Source organism: Brachycentrus maculatus, unplaced genomic scaffold (genome assembly GCF_059751285.1).
Source record: "Brachycentrus maculatus isolate JH-2025_06_01 unplaced genomic scaffold, ASM5975128v1 h1tg000334l, whole genome shotgun sequence".
Taxonomy (NCBI): Eukaryota; Metazoa; Arthropoda; class Insecta; order Trichoptera; family Brachycentridae; genus Brachycentrus; species Brachycentrus maculatus.
This window is the reverse complement of record NW_028281083.1, coordinates 89,475-112,669: the sequence shown is the minus strand read 5'-3', so window position 1 is coordinate 112,669 and position 23,195 is coordinate 89,475. Positions and strand designations below refer to the sequence as shown.

The following is a 23,195-nucleotide window of genomic DNA, read 5'->3' as shown; positions in this document are numbered from 1 at the left end:
GTCCACAAACTGTCTCTAGGCTTTTTTGTCGGCTGTCATCTCCCTTGCATCCTCCCAAGTCAGATCCGCGTCCCGAAGTTCTGACGAGAACTGCCGACGAATTGTCAGCAGTGGTCGTCCTGGGCGGCGCGAACCTGATGCCTTGTAAAAGCAATGAAGGCTCTCAGGAGGCATGCGGAGTACATGGCTAAGCCAACTGAATCGCCTTTTCTTGACGACAATTGTGACCAAAATTTGCTGCGTCCTACGCCTTATCTCTTCATTCCTCACAAAGTCAAACCACCGCACGCCTAAAATTCTCCGCAAACACCTATTATCAAAGCTTAGCACACGGCTGCTCTGGGCCCTTGTAAGGTGCCATGTTTCACAGCCGTATAAGAGAACAGGAGCAATGCAGGCATTGTATATTTATTTATTTATTTTATTTTATTTTATTTTAGCATTCACCTATAGTAGACCTCTTCAACCAGAAGGTATTGAGCGCTCGGTGTACTATTCGTATACGTGTGGCCCACCTTTTTGGCTAATAGAAACGTGACTTTACGGTGAGAGATCACAAAATATTCTTATGGTGTTTTATTTGCGGGACCCTTTAATACGTTGCTATGGCAACTGGGTGAGGGAGACATGGTATGATGGGAAAGTAAAGTTCCTAGTCTCTAAACCGGATAGTGTTAAAAATACATCTGTCGTCACCTGTTTTGTACCTAAATTATTTCAAGTATGATGATCAAAATAAAAATGCAATTTTTATTGTACGAATTAAAAAATGATAAATTATGTATAATTCCTTGTCTTATATGTTCATCCTTTTTTAATATTCTTTAAAAAGATTGTTTTTTTTAAATATAAATATTTAATTTTATTATGTACAAACTCTCTGTGAAAAAGTGGCAGTTAAGAACAGATACTGATATAATCATTGTTAAGGAGAAAAAAAAAGAATCAGAGGAAAAATTCAGACGAAAAACGGGTTTGATGGTTGATGTACCTACCGAGAGCTGGGTTTGGCAACACCGATGATGTAATACCGGCCGAAGATTTTTGCAAATCAAAACAAACTGCAGAAATTACTGGTATCGATTTTAATATGATATATACACTCAAAATCATTTTTGAAGTTATATCGAGTGGTTCACAACGTCCATTTTCATAAGTTCGCAGATTTTCGTATTGATACTGCGAAATTGTATTAACAAAAATGAATTGTAAATACAGGAAAAAAAATCTGTTTTTGATTAAGGCTTAAAAAATTTAAAAAAATGTTCATTAAAAAATGATAACATACAGAAATGCAAAATTTTTATTTGATTTACCGGAGACATCTATTGGTGAGATAGAAAGAAGCTTTTTATTGAGCAGAAACTCTTTTATTAGTATGTGATATCCTGGATTATAATCACACTTTTATTATTTAAGCTTACAATTTGATAAATAACTTAATTTTATGTTTGGGCAGTCCAAAACAGCCCCTCGACACTTCTGTCCGCTCGTGTATATGATGGAGCCAGGACAATCGTCTTTTTCGTATTTCAAATACTTGAAAGTGGTCAGGTCAGGAATTGGAATAGTCGGCCAATTTGTATAAGGAGACGGCATGGCGGGTAAAGTAATTCTAATAAAACTATTGGTCTGTCTATGCATACATATTTTTTATTTTTAGAACTCGATATAAAGAATCACTTTAAACATATTCAAATAAAAAAGTTGACCACTATATATATGTATATATATAGATTCCATATAAGCGAATTTTATATATATCAAAGGTTCAATTCTAGACTGAGTTTTTATAAAGAAATATATATTTAAATAATATTTATTTCCATCATATAATATAGTTTTAAGTTTCAAATTACAACAGTCAGTGTCATTTTAAATTGCATGTATAGTTTCGATATAAACAAATTTTATATATCGCTCTTTTCAAGAACGTCATATATCAAAAATAGTAAATTTTCAGTTGTGCATGTTTTCGGAATGCCCAGAAAATGTACTATATCCCAGCAAAAGCGGCATATTTTTAACTTAATATTTACCCGCTACAGGGCAGAAAGTGTTGTTTTTGCATTTTGAAGAAGATGTATTGTTTAATTATTTTTTAAATATTTTTCAAATGGAGAAAAACCCTTCAGGTTTTCCTAAAAAGATCTGTTGCACAGTAAAAAGTTCAATAAGTGACTTGATATTTATTTTTAGTACATTGTATTATATTTTTAAACTTTAAAAACGATCTCCTGAAAAATCAAGTTTTTTGATTTATGACGTTGTTGAAAGGAGTGAGCGATATGTAAATCAAAGGTTCTAGTCTAGACCAAGTTTAAATTGGCTGAAAGCTATTAAACTATTTAGAAAACCTTCAACATAATTATTTGGTTTACAATTAAACTAACACTGAATAGTACGGCTAATAAGCGGTTGCGGTGAGGGTTTCTGGGTAGTTTTGCGTACAGACTCAAGGACGTAAGTTCATCACTCACGCCCCGTGAATTGGCTTGAGTAACGTTCTTACCAAAACTACGTTAACAGTGTTCAAAATAAATAATAATATAATATCATATATGGATAATCTCCACTTTTTATCAACTTTAATCTCCATTGTAACATTAAAGCAAAAAATATAAACTAAAAAATAATTTCATTGTAACATTAAAGCAAAAAATATAAACTAAAAAATAATTTCATTGTGACATTAAAGCAAAAAATATAAACTAAAAATAATTTCATTGTAGGATCATTAGAAAAATATGTTTAAGTTCTCCATATAAAAGTTGTTTATTTGGAAAAAAAAGTGTTTGCTATTTTTTTTTTTAAAGATTGTTTGTATTTACAATTTCAAAAGTAACGATGTACGCTTCGGGTATAAAGAGTCAAGTTAGGTAAATTTCTCAATTAAGTCATGTTATTTTTAAAAAAATACCAATGAAAAAAAGGAGTAAATTCGACAAATCTCAACTGATGGCAGGACCATCTGTCACACATCAAAATTACTTGATTATAATAATAAATTTGATTCCTACGAAAAACAACTCATTTATTTTAAGATTTCCATATGTATGAAATTATATCAAATTGTATTAAAAAAATTTAAATATATAAACTATATTAAATAAATAAACAAAAGGATTCTTAATTGATACATATTTCAGTTGTGGGTTGATATTCCACGAAAAATCTTTCATCGGAAAATTTTACGCTAATTGTATTCATTTGTATCCAGTCGACAAATTTTGATACTGCGGTGTATATGCCTGGTAGAGAAGCATCTCCACATCGATCACGTACGCCGGCTGACACTATCCCAATCTGTACACCCTCCGACACTAGTGGTCCTCCGGAATCTTGCTAAAAGAAAAATATAATATAAATATATAATAATAGTAATAAAACCATTATCCGCACCCCAATGGTGCATAGGGCACTGCGTCGTATAAACGCAGTGTTATCTTGATTGTTTTACACATGAAAGAAAGGTGATCAACCCTCCGCTTCAGGTACCAGTCTAGGGTAATATTAAATAAATATGACTGTGAAAAAATCACTTATATTTATTTAACCCCCCTTAGGAATCGAACCCGGGACCTCCAGAACGGTAGCCGAGCGTGCTGACCATTACACTACGGAGGCGGACAAATAAATATATATATATATAAATATATAAACATGTAAATATATATATATATATATATATATATATATATATATATATATATATATATATATATATATATATATATATATATATATATATATATATATATATATATATATATATATATATATATATATATATATATATATATATATATATATGTTCATTTCTGTATTACTGTCGCATAAGTATGCCTCGTAAAGCACGATTCAAATGCAAATCTTGCATTATCCGTTATTTTAAATCAGTTAGTCACTAATTAAGTTATCAGTTAATCTGATTACTGCGAAACCGCAAGTAAAGATACGCATTTAATTGAAGGCGCCACGTTATATAAATAATTCTCTATCACCCTCTATCTAGTATGAAATTGGAATATTTGTGTAAATAATAAATAAATTTAGATATTATAATTAATTATCATAAAATATTTGTAGTTATTTTAAAACAAAGTCATATTTTAATTATAAAATGGAAAATCACAAAGTTAGTGCTTGAAATATAAAAGAAGAAGATCAGTTTACGGATTTGTCGAGAACCGATAGTGCACATCATACATGATCATATATTAAAGAAAGCGATAGAAAGCGAAAGATGGCCAGTTCATTCTGCAAAGGAGAGGGTTATATGTTTTAAATGGCATCCGTCAGAAATCTACGTTAAAATATCGCTCACTCCTTTCAAGAACGTCATAAATAAAAAAACCTGATTTTTCAGGAGAACGTTTTAAAGTTTAAAAATAAAACACAATTTATTAAAAATAAATATCAAGCGACTTATTGAACTTTTTACTGTGCTACAGATCTTTTTAGGTAAAACCTGAAGGTTTTTTTCTCCATTTGAAAAATATTTAATATATTTAAAATAATAATTAAACCATACCTTTTTCAAAATGCAAAAACAACACTTTCTGCCCTGTAGCGGGTAAATATTAAGTTAAAAATATGCCTCTTTTGCTGGGATATAGAACATTTTCAGGGCATTCCGAAAACATGCACAACTGAAAATTGACGATTTTTGATTTATGACGTTCTTGAAAGGAGTGAGCGATATGTATATATTTTTAAAATTTCAGTTTTACTTAGTGAATACCACTATTTCTTAAAATCTATTGTGACACGTGTTTCAATGGATTCCAAATTATTTTATCTTTAAATATATATTTCAAATATAACGAATCTTTAAATTGAAAATGGATTCATTTTACCACAAAGTGACTACCGAATCAATTGATGAAAAATCTTTTTTGTTACTTTTTTTTATCCAGTGTGCATTTCCAAGTTTAATTTTGGGTTTCATCCACTGGTGCAATAAGTAGCCTAAAATAAATAAATAAAATAATTTTACTATTATGGTATCAAATTTAGATAAGTGCATTCTACCGTTTGCGTATTCGCTATCATTCCGGTCTACAACTTCCTATGTATACCAAACTGTGTTTCGTAGCAAAGTGCAACTTTTGACAGTGCTACGACGTATTTCGTTGAAACAAAATATTATTTCATTATTATATCTCCTCTGAAAATACAATAAAAAATACTCAAAATAAACACAATGAAAAATATTAAGTTATTTGTTGCTGTTAAGAAAACTGAAATGTAGGGTTGAAGTTTGTATATTTTTATGCTAAAAAGGTAACTCACGAAACAAATAATTTTTTTTCGACATGACCCGAAAAGAATAACCCTAAGAAGAACCCCAAACATCTCGCATGCCTAATAAACAATTTTTGTACGGTAACTAATGTTACATTAGTTTTTAAGGGTTAAATGATTAATATTTAGTGATATTTTTTTTGGTAGGAAATCCAACGGGCAAGAGACAGCTAAAAACGGTGAGAGTCAACAATACTTTCATACGAAATCACGCAAACAACGGAGTCTTGGTTCCAACCTAAATTTATAAAAATGAAGCATGCATTTGGCAAAAGAAGGATGAGAGTAGACTGGATGCAGTCAAAATGCGATGTCTCAGAATATGTGCTGAAAAACGATGCATGATAGATGTTCGAATGGCGAAATAAGAAAAGAATGCAAGGCTGAGATCCGTATAGTTGATAAAATTAAGAAAGGCGTGTCGAGATGGTTTAGACGCCGGAAACGAAAAAGTTCGGGGAAAAACCGCAAAACAAACTTCTGAGGTGAATGTCGTTGGATATAAGAGTAGAGAAAGACCGAAGAAAGCACAATCAAACACCTCGAATAATTAAAAGTGGCCAGGTCAGGAGTCGGAATAATAGGCAGATATGTAAAAGGAGATGCGTGCATGTGAAAGAGGCAAAGATCGTTTATACAGACATATTGGTGCGCGTTCCCTCTGCCTACCTCTGCGGAGAATCGGCGTGGTGGTTAGTTAATTTTATTTTACTCAAGCAAAGACCATATTGAATTGGATACAAGTATATAAATGAAAGGAGTGCCTACTCGACAAATGTTTTTTTTTACGTTTTTGATAACAAAACGTTTCTTCAGAGCGTAAATACAGAGGTAAAAATAATTGTGAATGTTTGGTTAAACAAAATACGCTAGCGGCATCCTCAAGCGTCTTAAATAGACGTCTTTTGGATGTGTCGCGTTTGAATTCTCTTCTCAAATATTGAAAAAGGATTCGTCCTGTGTAAATCTACCAATATATTTAAATATCCGACGAAAAATCTCGTTATAAATATTTTTTTTTAATTTTTTTTTTTAAATCCCTTACCGCACCCAAATGGTGCATAGGGCACTGCTTCATATAAACGCAGTGTTATCTCGATCGATCACACATGAAGGAAAGGTGATCAACCCTCCACTTCAGGTACCAGTCCAGTGTAATATTGAATAAATATTAGAGTGAAAATATCACTTATATTTATTAAACCCCCCTGGGAATCGAACCCGGCACCTCCAGAACGGTAGCCGAGCATGCTGACCATTACACTACGGAGGCGGACATTTATTATTTATTATAAATATACTGACGGGAAAAATGTAAAAAACGCTAAATGACAATTCGCTCACTCCTTTCAACAACGTCATATATCAAAAATCGTAAATTTTCAGTTGTGCACGTTTTCGTAATGCCCAGAAAATGTACTATATCCCAGCAAAAGAAGCATATTTTTAACTTAATATATACCCGCTACAGGGCAGAGAGTATTGTTTTTTCATTTTAAAGAAAAGGTATTGTTTAATTATTTTTTTAGGTAAACTAAATATTTTACAAATGGAGAAAAAACATTCAACACAGAAACAGTATGAAATAAAAATATTTGTGTTAATAATAAAAACGTAAGTATTTTTCATTTTATAAAAGTAAAATATTTATTTATTATTTTTATAAGAGTAAAACTTATATCATAAATGGATAGATTTTACCGCAAAGTGACTGCCAAATCAATTAATGATATTTTAGTACGAAAACTTGAGCGGATTTCTATATATATATATATATATATACATATATATATATATATATATATATATATTATATATATATATATATATGTATATATATATATATATATATATATATATATATATATATATATAAATATATATATATATATATATATATATATATATATATATATATATATATATATACATATATATATATATATATATATATATATATATATATATATATATATATATATATATATATATATATATATATATATATATATATATATATATATATATATATATATATATATAAATATATATATATATATATATATATATATATATATATATATATATATATATATATATATATATATATATAAATATATATATATATATATAAATGTATATATATATATATATATATATATAAATATATATATATATATATATATATATATATATATATATATATATATATATATATATATATATATAAATATATATATATATAAATTTATTTATATATATATATATATATATATATATATATATATATATATATATATATATATATATATATATATATATATATATATATATATATATATAAATATATATATATGAATATATATATATATATATATATATATATATATATATATATATATATATATATATATATATATATATATATATATATATATATATATATATATATATATATATATATATATTATATATATATATATATATATATATATATATATATATATATAAATATATATATGAATATATATATATATGAATATACATGAAGTGAGATTCTACTGTTTTTTCTACTGTCAAAATGGTGCGCTATCAAAAACAAGATTGACAGTTATCAACATTGACATCATCAGACATGATTTAACATCATTTAAACTACATAGTTGTTATTTTATTCTGTTAAGGACATAATCGTAATAGTAAAATTCAGTTAACTTCCGACAATGCATGGAGCCGGACGTCAGTTCAGGCCCAATCTTTTTTTCAGAATTCAAATTGTATTTTTTTTTACCGCAGGGGTAGGCAGAGAGGATGGTACGCCACACTCTTTTAACCTGACATACATTCCTTGCCTCCTACACATCCATACATCTAGTCATACATGCCCTCCGATTACGCAGACTTTTGACACCGCCAGAATTTAGGTTCTGATTGATCTGATCGTGCCAAGTCGTTTTCGGCCGACCTCGTTCTGTTATTTTGCTCCAATTGCGCCACATATATTATCTTAGTCATTCTCTCCATTCGCTCCACATGTCCATACCACCTTAAAGAACTCTTTCTAATTTTTTCAATGATTATTCAGCCTTACATTCCTTTCTTATATCTTCGTTTTTTATTCTTTCATACAATAATTTTCCACACGTTCGTCTGAGGTTTCAACGGTGTTCACTCTGCTTTCATCTTTCTTTGCCAGTTCCATGTTTCGCTTTCATCAGTGTCGGTACTAACACTCCGTTGTGAACGGCCAGTTTGACTTCCAAACAGTTTGGCCAGTTTGGTTTAAGGTTTGAATAAATATAAAAAATATATTAGAGAAGCGATACTCATACTCACATTACAGGTATCTTTTCCTCCATTCAAGTCATGGGCACACATCATATTTGCGGTAAACTGAGAGTGGTAAGTATTGGCGCACAAGTCCGGAGAGATAATGTTTAGCTTGACTTCTTGAAGTTTATCCATGAAATTGAGGCCCCCGGGCTGGAAGAAATACTAACTTTAAATCATAATTTTGTAACAGTAATTTGGGAACTCACTCAAACAAAATTACTCGTAATTAATCAACGGCAGATTCAATCTAAGATATTATTATATATATATATATATATATATATATATATATATATATATATATATATATATATATATATATATATATATATATATATTTATATATATATAAATATATAAATATATATATATATATATATATATATATATATATATATATATATATATATATATATATATATATATATATATATATATATATATATATATTTATATATATATATATATATATATATATATATATATATATATATATATATATAAATATATATATATATATATATATATATATATATATATATATATATATATATATATATATATATATATATATATATATATATATATATATATATATATATATATATATATATATATATATATAAATATATATATATATATATATATATATATATATATATATATATATATATATATATATATATACTCACTCAAACAAAATTACTCGTAATTAATCAACGGCAGATTCAATCTAAGATATTATTATATATATATATATATATATATATATATATATATATATATATATATATATATATATATATATATATATATATATATATATATTTATATATATATATATATATATATATATATATATATATATATATATATATATATATATATATATATATATATATATATATATATATATATATATATATATATATATATATATATATATATATATATATATATATATATATATATATATATATATATATATATATATATATATATATATATATATATATATATATATATATATATATATATATATATATATATATATATATATATATATATATATATATATTGTTTTTGTATCTTATAAAGGAGGGTTTTTCCCAACATTTTATTCAGTTTACCATTAGCGGTTTCGCTATATAGAGCCCTTGTGAAATTTTTCGTGCATATTCGACACTTTTACTTTTTTAATTCGACAAAGACCACAATGCAACTGAGGCAACCAAAAACATACGTGATGTGTACGGTACACAGTGTACAGCAGAGATGCTATCGATGTTTGAAGCAGTCAACGATGGTTTGCTAAATTCAGATCTGGGAATTATAAACAGCTGATGAAGAAAGATTGATACGCCCTTCAAAAAACCATGGAAATCGCATTGACGATGGATATTTATCAATCTACGATGGTGAGGCATCTGCATCGCATTGGAACGGGTTCCAAGTACGACGTGTGGGTACAACGCGCGGCCACATTCTGCGATGATAACACACAATTAATTTAAGGCGTATGGTATTGTACGAATGGGCGTATTGTCGGAGGCAAAGACGTGTTCATATCTCAATACAATTTTGTGGTTTCAGTGGGGCGATTGGGAAAACACCAATGTGGCTCAGCCAGAATCGATGCTAAAAGGGCTGTCACGAATGCTCATTGTTTTCCCGGATTAGTGTTATCATGATATATCATATCACTCAGCATGTACGCGCGCTTTCCAGATCAAGTCAAGGCATTGGAACGGGTTCCAAGTACGACGCGCGGCCACATTCTGCGATGATAACGCAACATAAAATTAAGAAGCTAAAATGGGATGTTTTGAAGCATCCACCTTACTCTCTTGATTTAGATCCTTTTAATTTTTACATTTTTTAATCTTTACAAAACTATTAAAATGGAAAAAAAAATAACGGAGGAAGTGAAAACAGCACTAGAAACGTTCTTTGCATCGAAACCCGAAAGTGTATATTCAAATAGGATTAAAAAGTTGGCCAAAAGATGTAAGAAAGTCATTTAAATTAATTTTAAATTGTAATTAACTAAATTAGTAAAGTATATGCCAAAAAAAACAATTATGTTTTCATGTAAAAATACGACGTGTCGGCATAGATTGTTTCACATTCCTATATACAGGACCAACCTGCCGATGGTTATGCCCATAGGAAGAGCTAGCGCTATGCTGAACAATATTGATTTCATGTTTCATGTGTCTGAGGGGGTATTCCGAAGCGGGATTCTTCCCCAACTTTAACAAGAGTCTTTTTACTTACTTTCAATTTTTTTTATATATACGCTATAAATGTTATTTTTAATGTTTATATTAATTATTGAATAAATTGATTTATAAATTTTAAAATAACGATTTTTTAAAAATATAATTTGCAGAGCAGATTGTGTATTATTCTGAATAAATTGAATTTGATACGTAACCTGGCCCCCAGGCTAAATCGTTTTATGTCGTGAAACCAAATATTTTCCTTGGTACAGTACGAGTTTGTCGCTGATTAGGTTATTATTCCAAAATTTGCACGAGTTTCAAAGGAGATTTAATAATTCAATGGTACAGAATATAGTGAATATCATATAGAGTAGCAGTTTATTGTACTAACTAACGTAAATGTTTTTTTTAAAGATATATAAAAGAAGGGTGACTAAGACCGATAAGCAATGTGTAAAAAGATAACGTAAACAGGCTTCTTTTACAAATATTTATTGATAAGAAAAAATACCGTTCACCTCATTTTGGAAGTGATAGATTTTGGTTTGTAACCTTATATACGGTTATCATAAAATAATTGGATTGAAGTATTATTTGAATTCGTTATTCAAAGATTTGAATTTTCTCTAAAGTAACTAAACGTTGCTTCGAAACAATCGAATTTATTAAAACGGTTTTTTTTTTGTTGATAATTTTTATCCGCACCCGATGGTGCATAGGGCACTACATCGCATAGATATAAAGTGTTACCTTAAACGTTAATTACGCGAAGGCAAGGTGGTGCCCTGCGCTTCAGGTACCAATATATATATATATATTGTATATATATAACGTGGTAATAATTTTCTTTTGTAAATTGGGTGTAAATAATATGTAAAGTGGGTGTATAATAATAAAATAAACAATGTGTGGCTTTGTAATTAAAGTTTATAATTAAAGTTTATTCTTAATTTATCTTTATAATATTTTTCTATCTATCTATCTGATTCTGACAGTTCAGAATATTATATTTTTTTCTATCTGATGTCTTTTGTTTTATTCAGTACGACGCATGTGACATCTGGTGGTAGATCTGTTTTATTTAGGTACTATATGTAAGTACTTAATAAAATGTATAGGTAGGTACCCCCCTTGGAGAAGAAAATTCACAGTAAAATTTTCACTCGTCCTCCTCCGGATCATCTCCTTGTAGTGAAGGAAATATTACAAGTTTAATAATATGATAAGGTTTTTTTTCTTTTTTTTTCTTTCTTGTATTTTTTTTCCTTTTTTTTTTCTTCTTTTTTTTCTTTCTTTTTTTTCTTGACCATTTTAAAGTAGACACAGTTTTTTTCAATCCATTTATTTTTTTTATTTTGAATTCCTTCATTTTTATTCTGATCTCTTAAAGTATCTTCTAATTTAACCAAATGTACAATTTTTAATTGTTCATCTGCATTTTCATTCGATTCTAATACTGGATTCCTTTTTTGACAATCTGCTTCTAAATTCTTCTTTTCTGGAGTATATTTTGTTTTATATTTTGTAGTATTTTTTTCTACTTTATTTTTATTTTCATTTTTCAAGCATTGTCTCTGTGTTATTTGTAAGTCTTCATTTTTATTCTTAATCTTATTATCCTCCTTTGTTTTAAACCAGCACGTTGCTTCAGGGTGATATCGAGTTCCCTTATTTAAATTTTCACAAATCTTACATGGACTTTTATCTTCAATTTTATCACTAGTTCTTAGATTTCCACGTCTTCTTTGATCATCTTCTAATCTTTCTCTATCACTCCAAACATATTGTAGTAATTGTTTTAATACGTCTTCTAATGTTTGATAATCCATTCCCTAATAGCGAAATTGTCGTTTTATTACGTGGTAATAATTTTCTTTTGTAAATTGGGTGTAAATAATATGCAAAGTGGGTGTATAATAATAAAATAAACAATGTGTTGCTTTGTAATTTAAGTTTATAATTAAAGTGTATTCTTAATTTATCTTTATAATATTTTTCTATCTATCTATCTGATTCTGACAGTTCAGAATATTATATTTTTTCTATCTGATGTCTTTTGTTTTATTCAGTGCGACGCATGCGACATCTGGTGGTAGATCTGTTTTATTTAGGTACTTTATGTAAGTACTTAATAAAATGTATAGGTAGGTACCTAGGTATTTTGTTACATGTATATATATATATATATATATATATATATATATATATATATATATATATATATATATATATATATATATATATATATATAAATATATATGTATGTATATTTATATATATATACAATATATATATATTTATATATACATATATATATATATATATATATATATATATATTTACATAAATTTATATATATATATAAATATATATATATATATATATATATATATATATATATATATATATATATATATATATATATATATATATATATATATATTTATATATTTATAATTATGCTAACTACTTATTTAGAAAGGCGAAAGAAATAGAGATGAAATTATATTTTTACAAACGTATAATATCATGCATCTGAAGGTTTGTGACTATGTCTCTAATGGTACAACTATGTCGTTATGCAATAGTAATAAATATAACGGGGAATAAACACTAATACGACGGTATAATAAATCTGATAAGATTTATCCTTACGATATAAATAAGAAATTGGCCACATCTGTGTCCTGAGAAGGTTTACTTTCTTACATACTACCATTTATATCGTACGTCACGTTTTTTGCGAATGCCGTTCCGGAAATGGTTATGGGGTGACTGAATTTAGGGCTTATGCTCAACCCTTCTTATACAGTTCAAGATTTCAGATTTCAAGGGAAAACCCGGTTGATCTGTGTTTCAAATCACAAAAACCTTTGACGCGTGCGATAAAATAGCAGTAAAATTCATAAGATATTAACGGTATTATGGGCACGGAAAGGTTTTACGTACAGCAAGACCCGCTTGGCGAAACTCTGCTTAACGCTATTATAGTTTTATCAGGTAGTATTGAGACTCTCCGAAATGACACATGGTATTAATATTTACTTCGCACGTGTACTGTGCAATTTGAGTTGAAAACGGAATCACCTTTAAAAAGTAAATGGAAGATTCATTGAAAGGATTCGTGACTCTTGTTAACTACATTAAATCGAGACCTTTAAAAACATGTGTTTTCAAAAAACTTTAAACATATATGGAAGCCAAGTACGAATGTTTACTATTGCACACTGAAGTGAGGTGGTTATCCGGAGGAAAAGTGCTATACCGATTTTTGAAACTTAAGAAGGTGACCTTTTTCCAAAATGAAGGTATGGATGATTTTGTACAATATCTTCAAAATGATATCTGGTGTGCTAAAATGACATATTTAGCAAATATTTTTGATTACTTGAATAGCGTAAATGACAAAATATTTTTTATGTCCACTGACAAATTGACAGCCTTTAGGAAAATAAAAACTATTTAGACAAAACGCAATTTCTAGAAAAAAGTAGATATGTTTCCTTCGTTAAATGAAAACACTGCTGAGAAAATTATTTTAGCTATAACAGAACATTTAACTTTATTACAAAGAAAAATTACTTTTTTTATCATTAAATATAAATAGAAAATTATGGATACATCGAATTGTGAATTTTCGTGTCAAGAAGAAGAACAATTAATTACTTCATCAACATCGTACTCTAAAAATAAGAATTCTCAGAAATAACTCTGAATGAATTTAGAATTTTTGTTGAAGACGAATGAATACCCAGCTCGTGCGTACGAGTATAACGTGTTCATCTACAACGCGCGCATGTGGTACTTCGTCCAATCGGCGATTATCGAATCGCCTCGGTGCACTGCATACAGAGTTTTACTCGAAAATAATAATATTCTCACGGTTTTGTTTATAATTTATGTATATGAATAATGATCAGGAATTCATATGCCGGAATCTCAATTCTATTATTCTCATGCAATGAACCATTTTTTACAGTTAAATCTTTAATTAAATTATGAAGAAATAACTTGATGATGTTTTCTATTTGATGTCATGCTATTATATAGCGGTATTAACTTTCACGTAAACATTTAATGTGCGTCATATGCGAATAGTGCTTTAAGCGAGATGGTGAGTAGAGAGTGTTTTTGTCTAGAATTTTCACTCATGAAACTATAGTAACATGAAACTATATAACTTTAAACATAAAGAGTAAATCCACTCACGAGTAGGCATAGGCTATAAAGCTTAAAATTTGATGCCTGAGTAGGGTCATGATAAGCCGTGTTGCATAAGCCGTATCTAGATTTCAGAGTCACTTGGACGTTAGGTAATTAAAAAAAGTACTTTAAAGTTTTATTATTGACTTACATCTGACGCACCCCATCCTACCGCTACAGCGCTTGTTCCTGGTAATACTTCTTGGTTTGGAGCAGGAAAATTTATAGGCTGTATAAGGTCACTGAACTGCAGTGGTATCGCCAACTGCAAGCAAATATTTGCTTCATTAAATAATGTTTATAATAGCATACATACATATAGTAAATGTAAAATATTCAATTAATATTATCAAAAACCGAATGCATTACAGTTGATTAAACACTATTGATTTAAGCAAAGACAACTTAGATCGAATGTCAAACTAATAATTTTCGATTAAATTACTGAGGGTAAAAACCCATCACGTCCGCTCTGTCTTGCTAGATACGCACTGGTGAGAGCCTAGGAGCGATGCGGAATCTAGCTCTATGAGTTAGTAAAGTTTAATGTATTCACCCATTTCTTTAATGGATAGAAACACACACAGCACGTGAGTTCGATTTTGAAGCAGGGGCAGGCAGAGAGAATAGAACGCCACCCCAAACTGTCTATGCAAACAATCTTCGCTTCTTTTACATTCATGCATCTCCTTATGCGAGTATATGCCCGCCAATTATTCCAACTCCTGACCTGACCCCTTTCAAGTATTTGAAATATTTGATAATGCCCAGTTTTCTTCGATCTTCCTCTGCTACATTTCCAGCTACATTCGCCTCGAAAATTTGTTTGCCGTTCTTTCATCCCTCACTCGATTTATATACCCAAACCATCTCAATACACGTTCTTAATTTTATCGAATATGATTATCTCAGTTTTTCATTCTTTTCTTTTATCACAATTCGAACATCTATCATACATATTTTGTATTATAAGTATTATAAAAAAATCTGTTTACTTTTATGAGAGCGATGTCATTGTCAAAAGCTTTAGTGAAGTTCGGATGAATGATCACGTCAGATACGTTGTGCCGTACTCCATCGTTGCGGCGATAGCTCGAACCAGCCTTGATGTTGAGAAATTCCATTCGAAAATTGTTCTTGTGACCAAAGCAATGTGCAGCGGTCAACACCCAAGAGGAATCAATGATGCTGCCGCCAAAATTATGGATTCCTAAATATTCGACGGATACCTAAAAAACGATTGAAATACGCATTATAATTTTAAATATACCTACATGTGGCGTAGACTGTGAAACTGGCGTCGCGGGTTCGATAATCGGTAAAAAAATTACTTTTTTCAGTTAATTATGTATTTAAACTTCATGTACAGAAAAGAAATAAGTAAGAAATAAGTACAGACTAGTGATATTGGTCAAAACGTTTGTTACCTTATATAGCGTTTGATAGCTTATATACCTTACATAGAGTAGATAGTACTTAAAAAAAACATAAATAACAAATTGATGATAATAAGGAAGGCAAAGGAAAAAGGGACTTAGAGAAGGAGGTAGAGGGAAAAACTAAGGGATGAGGTTTGATGGACAGTTAGGATTCTAATGATAGATAATAATGTCTCAGACGTTTCTTAAAAGTTATTAATGTAAGCACGACTAGTTTTGAGACCTACAGATGTTCTCATCAATGCAATGGGTTAAAATAAAAACTTTAATTAATTCCAAACTCTAAAAAGTGGTATTGTACAAATATTTTATTTCTGATGTTTGAATTTAAAAAAGTAACATTCAATATAAAATAAATATGATGAGTAATTTAAAAAATATAATATTACGTGACTGAATGTTGATGAAACAGCTTACAGTAAAAAGAATATGTTAACGACAGAATACATACTGAAAATATAAAATAAAAAAACACTTGCATAATACCATACTACTTTACATGTTTCTATTGAACTAAACCCCATCTCTCCCTGTACGCTTCAGTTATCATACACCTTTATCAGTACCTAAAATGTGTATTGCCTCTAAGTTTATATTTTCAAGTGTTGATGACAATATCTGTAGTTCTCGAAACTTTGTTAATACTTTATTACTTTAAAATGTTTCTATTGCACCAAACCCCATCTCTCTACCTGTACACTTCAGTTATCATACACCTTTATCAGTACCTAAAATGTGTATTGCCTTTAAGTTTATATTTTCAAGTGTTGATGACAATATCTGTAGTTCTCGAAACTTTATTAATACTTTATTACTTTAAAATGTTTCTATTAAACCAAACTCCATCTCTCCACCTGTACACTTCAGTTATCATACACCTTTATCAGTAACTTAAATGTGTTATTTAATTATCCACTTTATTATCTACATTTTTTTAAATAATTATTATTTATTTATTTATTTTATGTTTACAATTAGCTTTATTATACAGTTTAATTTGTATTTGATTGTAAACCTATGCACAGGTGTGCTTTTGTGGGATTTTTGTTAATATTTTTGATTAGGTAAATGATTTATCAAATGGAATACTATGAAATGATAATCAAGTGAAAGCAAAAGATTATAAAGAAACAAATAAACTTAAACGTACCAACCATCATGCCGCTCCGTAGGGGTAGGCAGAGAAAATAGAACGGCTCACCAATCTGTCTTTGCAAATAATCTTTGCCTCTTCCAAATTCATGCATCTTCTCATACATTAATACCCGCCGATTATACCAGCTCCTGACATGACCACTTTCAAATATTTGGAATACATGATTATGCCAATTATCTTTTCTCGGTCTTTCTCTGCTGTTATTTCTAGCTTCTACATTCGCCTCATAATTTTGTTTTACTATTCTTTCTTCACTCGTTCGATTCACATGTCCAAACCATCTCAATACACCTTTCGTAATTTTATCGTAAATGCTTATCTCAGGCTTGCATTCTTTCCTTATATCATTATTTGAACATCTACCATACATCATTTCGACGCATATTCGTCTTCAATAAATTTCTTCATACATTTAATATTTAAAGTGAAATTTGCAATTTAAAAAAATCTTAGTTCATTTTGTTTTTACTTTTTATCTTGTTCACTTTCCCATACCACCCCTTAAAATGAGAATGTCAGCAGTTTTGAAATATATTGAAAAGAAATGATTGACATTAGTAGAAATACCTCAAAAACTATGATAACTTGAAATTTTTTTTACAATAATTATGATAACTTGAAAACAAGATTGCCTAATCACAAAAATATGTTTCTTGTGTGACCTTTGTTTTTTTTTTAAAAAAATCAGTAAAAGTGTCCCAAATCTCAGGAAAATTTTACGCCGTTATAATTTAAATGCAAACGAATAAGTTGATAATTAAATATAGTTTTTATTTAGAAAATCGTTCATGATAGCAAACATAATTATCTAGACATAAATTTACACTTGTGGATTTGTATGAGGATAAAATAGCCACATTTTTATGAACGTATTAATTTATTGTACTCTCTTTATAAAGATCTCATGAACTGGTTAAATAATTCACCCCTCTGAAAATAAACGGATAGAACCTTTCTTGGCAGTTGATAAATTTTTATCTCAGCAGTTCGGATAAAGGAAACATGTTATCGTAAGGTAAGTCCTTGAAAAATAGTTACCAATTTTAGAGACTTTCCCGTTTTGACGGTGAGATATGTTAAGATAGACCATCGGTCGGGGAACAAGGGTAAATGACCTCAAATGGGGTAAACATGAATTTTCTTTTATCAAAGCAAATCTGTCGTCTTTTTGGTTGTCAAAAGCCGCAAAAGCTTTCAAAATTGCACATGAGGAACCGGTAAAAAAGTTACTTCCATTTGTAACAACACATCGCAAACAAGGTTTTTCCACTCTAATGAACAAAAAAACAAAGAACAGAAATCGATTTAACGCCGAAGACTGTATTCAAATTGCTCTTACATCAAAAAGTCCCAATTTTGAAGTAATTGTGTTAAACATGAAGCATCATCATTTCTCCAAAAACTGAAAAGGAAACCTGAAAACCTGAAATTTTGTTTGATCCAATTTGAGATTTTTTTTGTTTATCTACTACATGCTTCATGTAACTTTTATTTTTATTTTCCGTGTAACATTTTTTAAAATGTTTATTTTAAATATACATCGATTGTCTTCTTTTCAAAAGGGGGGAGGGGATATCGACTAACGCAAAAATATTTTGGGGTAATGGTTAAAAAGTTCACCGACCGCTAAGATAGACGCCAAAAAAATGTCACCCAAGTGAGCTTTTTTCAAATAAAATTTGTACGCAATAATAGATATCTAAATATGATAAGGTTTAGTGTCAAAATATTAAAAAGTAAAGATTATGTAAATTTATTTGGATATCTAATGTAATTCAATTAATATAAATGAATAACTTTTTATACGAAAGCTTTTACAGCATAATATATTTTTCGATAAAATTAGGTTGATGTGAAGCATTTTAGCATGGTCGAAAATGATTTTTTTTTTACTATTACTACCATCACATTGTTTTTCCCGCAGGGGTAGGCAGATAGAATGGAACGCCACACTCTTCTGTCCTGACATACACTCCTCGCCTACTTCACATTCATAGATCTATTCATACATACCCTCAGATTATGCAGAATTTTGACAACACCAGATTTTAAGTTCTAATTGATCTGACCGTGCCAAGTTTTTTTAATCAAACCGATGCATCGGACCATCGCGATGGTCACATTCGTTATATATATTTTCTTAGTCATTCTCTCGTTACCCGTTCGGTCCACTTGTCCATACCGCATTAAATAACTCTTTATATTCTCATTTGTCCCTAGTTCAGCCTTACATTCCTTTCTATTATCTTGGTTGTTAATTCTGTCATACAATGATTTTCCACCCATTCGTCTAAGGGAGCGCATTTCAACGGCGTTCACTCTACTTTCATCCTTACGTTGCTAGTTCCATGTTTCGATATAATAATTTTTAATAACATGCAGTTATATAATAATGATAAAAAACATATGTTAAATACTCTGAAAATAGAATAAAATAACAAGTATGTAATTTCTTCAACATGTATTTTATTTCATATATCAGACCAGTCTGATGATGTCAGTTACGACGAAACCCAGTTGCTCGTTAAATAAAATACATGTGAAAAAATTACATAAGTAGGTAGTTGTTATTTTATGATATAAAAATCTATTCTATATAAAGCTGTTTACAATCAGAGGGTAGATAGTACTTGAGCATTTAAAAAAAAAACATAAATTACAAATTGATGATACTAAGAAAGGCAAAGGAAAAACGGAGTTTAGGGAAGGAGGTAGAGAGAAAAACTAAGGTAAGAGGGTTGATGGACAGTCAGGATTCTAATGATAAATAGTAATGTCTCAGACGTCTCTTAAAAGATATTAGAGAAAGTGCATTTTTGCAATTTAGTCTCCTGATGAAAAAATTAGTGATTTGCCACAAAAAAATAATTATAAAATGTTATAGGACGCGTGCTACGTGCGCGAAGACGCTTGTGATAGCACTTATTTGACGCCCGAATTAACAAGGACGCTTGAGTCCCCTTTTTGTCAGGAGGTAGGTTGGACTGAAGCGAGTATTAATTAAGAACACGATCTATCGACTATTTGTATGTATGTTTATTTACGAAACAACAATACGGCAGTCAATACTCATATGTTTCCAAACAGCTCTGTAAAGTAATGTTACACCCGATTCTCACGAAATACCAATTTAGAATATATTTTAAAAACCTTTTGCTTAGGGTTTTAACGATCCTAAAATGTTGTACCGATTTATAGCCATGGGAACGCATCTTGCACCAAAGCCGGACAACACATTGCTAGCAAATGACGAGTCCCTCGACTGTCTAGGTAGGACTGTAAAAAGTGCGAATGGCAAATGTCTAGGCCATTACAAAAAAATAAGATAAATATTTGCTTCATGGTACAAAAGAAATATAAAATATATAAGAAATGCATAAATAAATTAAAAATTGATTATTTGCGACCTACAATAATGGTGTACGTAGTCAATACATATTTGATTTTATTACCGTATATGGATGTTGGTCTATCTCTGTGTCCTTTCCTCCAACGATTCGAGTGAAACCATCTTGAGAATTTGCAGCACATTCTAGAAAAATATATTATTTTTTCATTAAGCATAAACAGGTTGCGACTAAATTATACATAATTTATAAATTAAACATAGTAATACACTTGTTACAAGTACAACCCCAATTACAGTAATTTTTAATAAAAGACATATAGAATACAAGTTTGCTTTGAAATATAGTTGATATATTGAAATTAAAGTAAGCAAAGTTGGCTGTATACATGGACATACAAATACTATTTACGACAGTGATGAAGTGAAAAAGATGGCTGTAATTTCAAAGAAGTGGAACTATTTATGAAAATATTGTCAAACACAAGATTTCACTACCAATTTCCATTTTTTTATGATAGAACCAGAATGTCAACCAACAAAAATACACTTTTAATATTAAGGTTTCCTTAACTTTAAATCATTGCATATTATATTATTAATATGTACATAATTTTATCATTCATAAGTCCAGGAAAAGGAAAGGTCTTTTATTAAACATTTTCACAAAAATTCGATCAAAAATATTAAACTGCGCTTCATAATTTTTAGTGAAGTGACCTAGTTTTGTTCAAATTAAGTTTGGAAGTCCCAAAAGATTTCATCAGTCCAACCCAAAATATTCTTACCTCTAAGCAGGATCGAATAATATGGAAGCCCTCGAGCAACATGACGAATATTTTATCCCCTTTCAAAAACGCAATATAATTCAACTTTTTTATTCAACGACTTCCATTTTCGTTTTTAGAATTTTGCATGATGTATTTATGAACATATTTTGTCAAGTAATAAGAAAATAATGTGCCAAAGCAACGGTTTTCGAAATTTCGATTTTGTGTTTTCGTTTTGAAGGATATCGCTAGAAGTGGAAGACACATTAAAGTGTTATACTTGTTACTGAAACTCATTTGATTGAAAAATTTCGAGCACACTTGGATATTCATAGTCAATTATTCAACGAAAACAATACTGAAACTGTTTTAAAGTCTTGTTAACGAATTGCACATGAGAAAAATCTTTCAGCTAGCTTAAGAGAATAAAAACTTAATGTCGTTCCACATGAGCGCAACAGAAGCTTTCAGATTAAGCGGTTGTTTGAACTTTCTTGAAACATTAACCCGAAGTTCATTGAGACCATTTTCAAAGGATACTTTAAAATAAATAATAAAAAAAACAGATATAATACGTACAAATAAAAACCAAAATAAATTAGAAACCAACCTGTTATCATTAAAATAAATGAAATTGCCAAGACCTTAAACATCAACATTTCTCAGTCTCTGAAAACTTTTAGTTTTATCCTGTCAGTCGTCTTAATGATCACTGGTTCCACCGTGGACACGCACTGACTAAATACTTTTTTTAAATTACCTAACGTTCAAGTGACTCTGAAATCTAGCTACGGTTTATGCAACACTGCTTATCATGACCCTACTCAGGCTTCAACTTTTTAAGTTTCATAGCCCATGCCTACTCGCGAGTGGATTTACTCTTTATGTTTAAAGCTATTCTACTCAAAAACACTCGCTAACTGACTTAATACTGACAATGCTTCCTATATTTAAATGCTTTGCTGCGTATGTATAGGTTATCGTTATCTCAACTACAGTATCTACTCACCGAATTAGACCCAGATGTCATATTTTTTTCTTCTCAGAATTGATATTGTTTAATATTTTAAATATATAATTTGCAAATTTTGTAAACTACTCGATTGTTACTTTCAACCAGGAAGGTTTTCAAGCCTTTTTTCTAGGAATCGACTCCGGGACAAGGCAGGTAGATAAACGCTCAATTTACAAAAAAATCTAGAGTGAGATTTCAAGTACTTTAGTTCTATTGTTTGATAAAAGAATGTCCACGTTTTTTCTACGATAGTTTGAATGTGTTTTATTCTTGAATTCTCCCGGAAACAATTATTTAGTGACATCAAAGTGTTTTTTGAGATTATTTTAAAATGGAAAGGTGTAAAGACATTTCTTACGAAAAGAACTGCAGTATCGCGGCGTTGATAAATATGGAAACTC

At 29.4% G+C, this 23,195-nt stretch overlaps 2 protein-coding genes across 3 annotated transcripts in view; one reads left to right on the top strand and one right to left on the bottom strand.

Annotated features, from left to right (window-relative positions):
* The window catches only part of LOC148304071 (rap guanine nucleotide exchange factor 4-like), a 92,512-nt gene that overhangs the window by 23,286 nt on the left and 46,031 nt on the right, over positions 1-23,195 (top strand). The gene's annotated exons all lie outside the window — the stretch shown is intronic.
* On the bottom strand, positions 1,541-22,810 carry LOC148304074 (chymotrypsin-1-like). 2 transcript variants are annotated; one of them, XM_088268830.1, is made up of 6 exons: positions 22,390-22,810; positions 21,116-21,195; positions 16,064-16,297; positions 15,220-15,333; positions 8,644-8,790; positions 1,544-3,345 (listed from the first exon to the last, which is right to left on the bottom strand). In XM_088268830.1, the coding sequence occupies exons 1-6, from the start codon at positions 22,436-22,438 to the stop codon at positions 3,130-3,132; spliced, it is 840 nt and encodes a 279-aa protein (XP_088124956.1). In that variant the 5' UTR covers positions 22,439-22,810; the 3' UTR covers positions 1,544-3,129. The 2 variants fall into 2 exon arrangements, with proteins under 2 accessions (XP_088124957.1, XP_088124956.1); XM_088268831.1 differs by lacking the exon at positions 8,644-8,790 and having other exon boundaries at positions 1,541-3,345.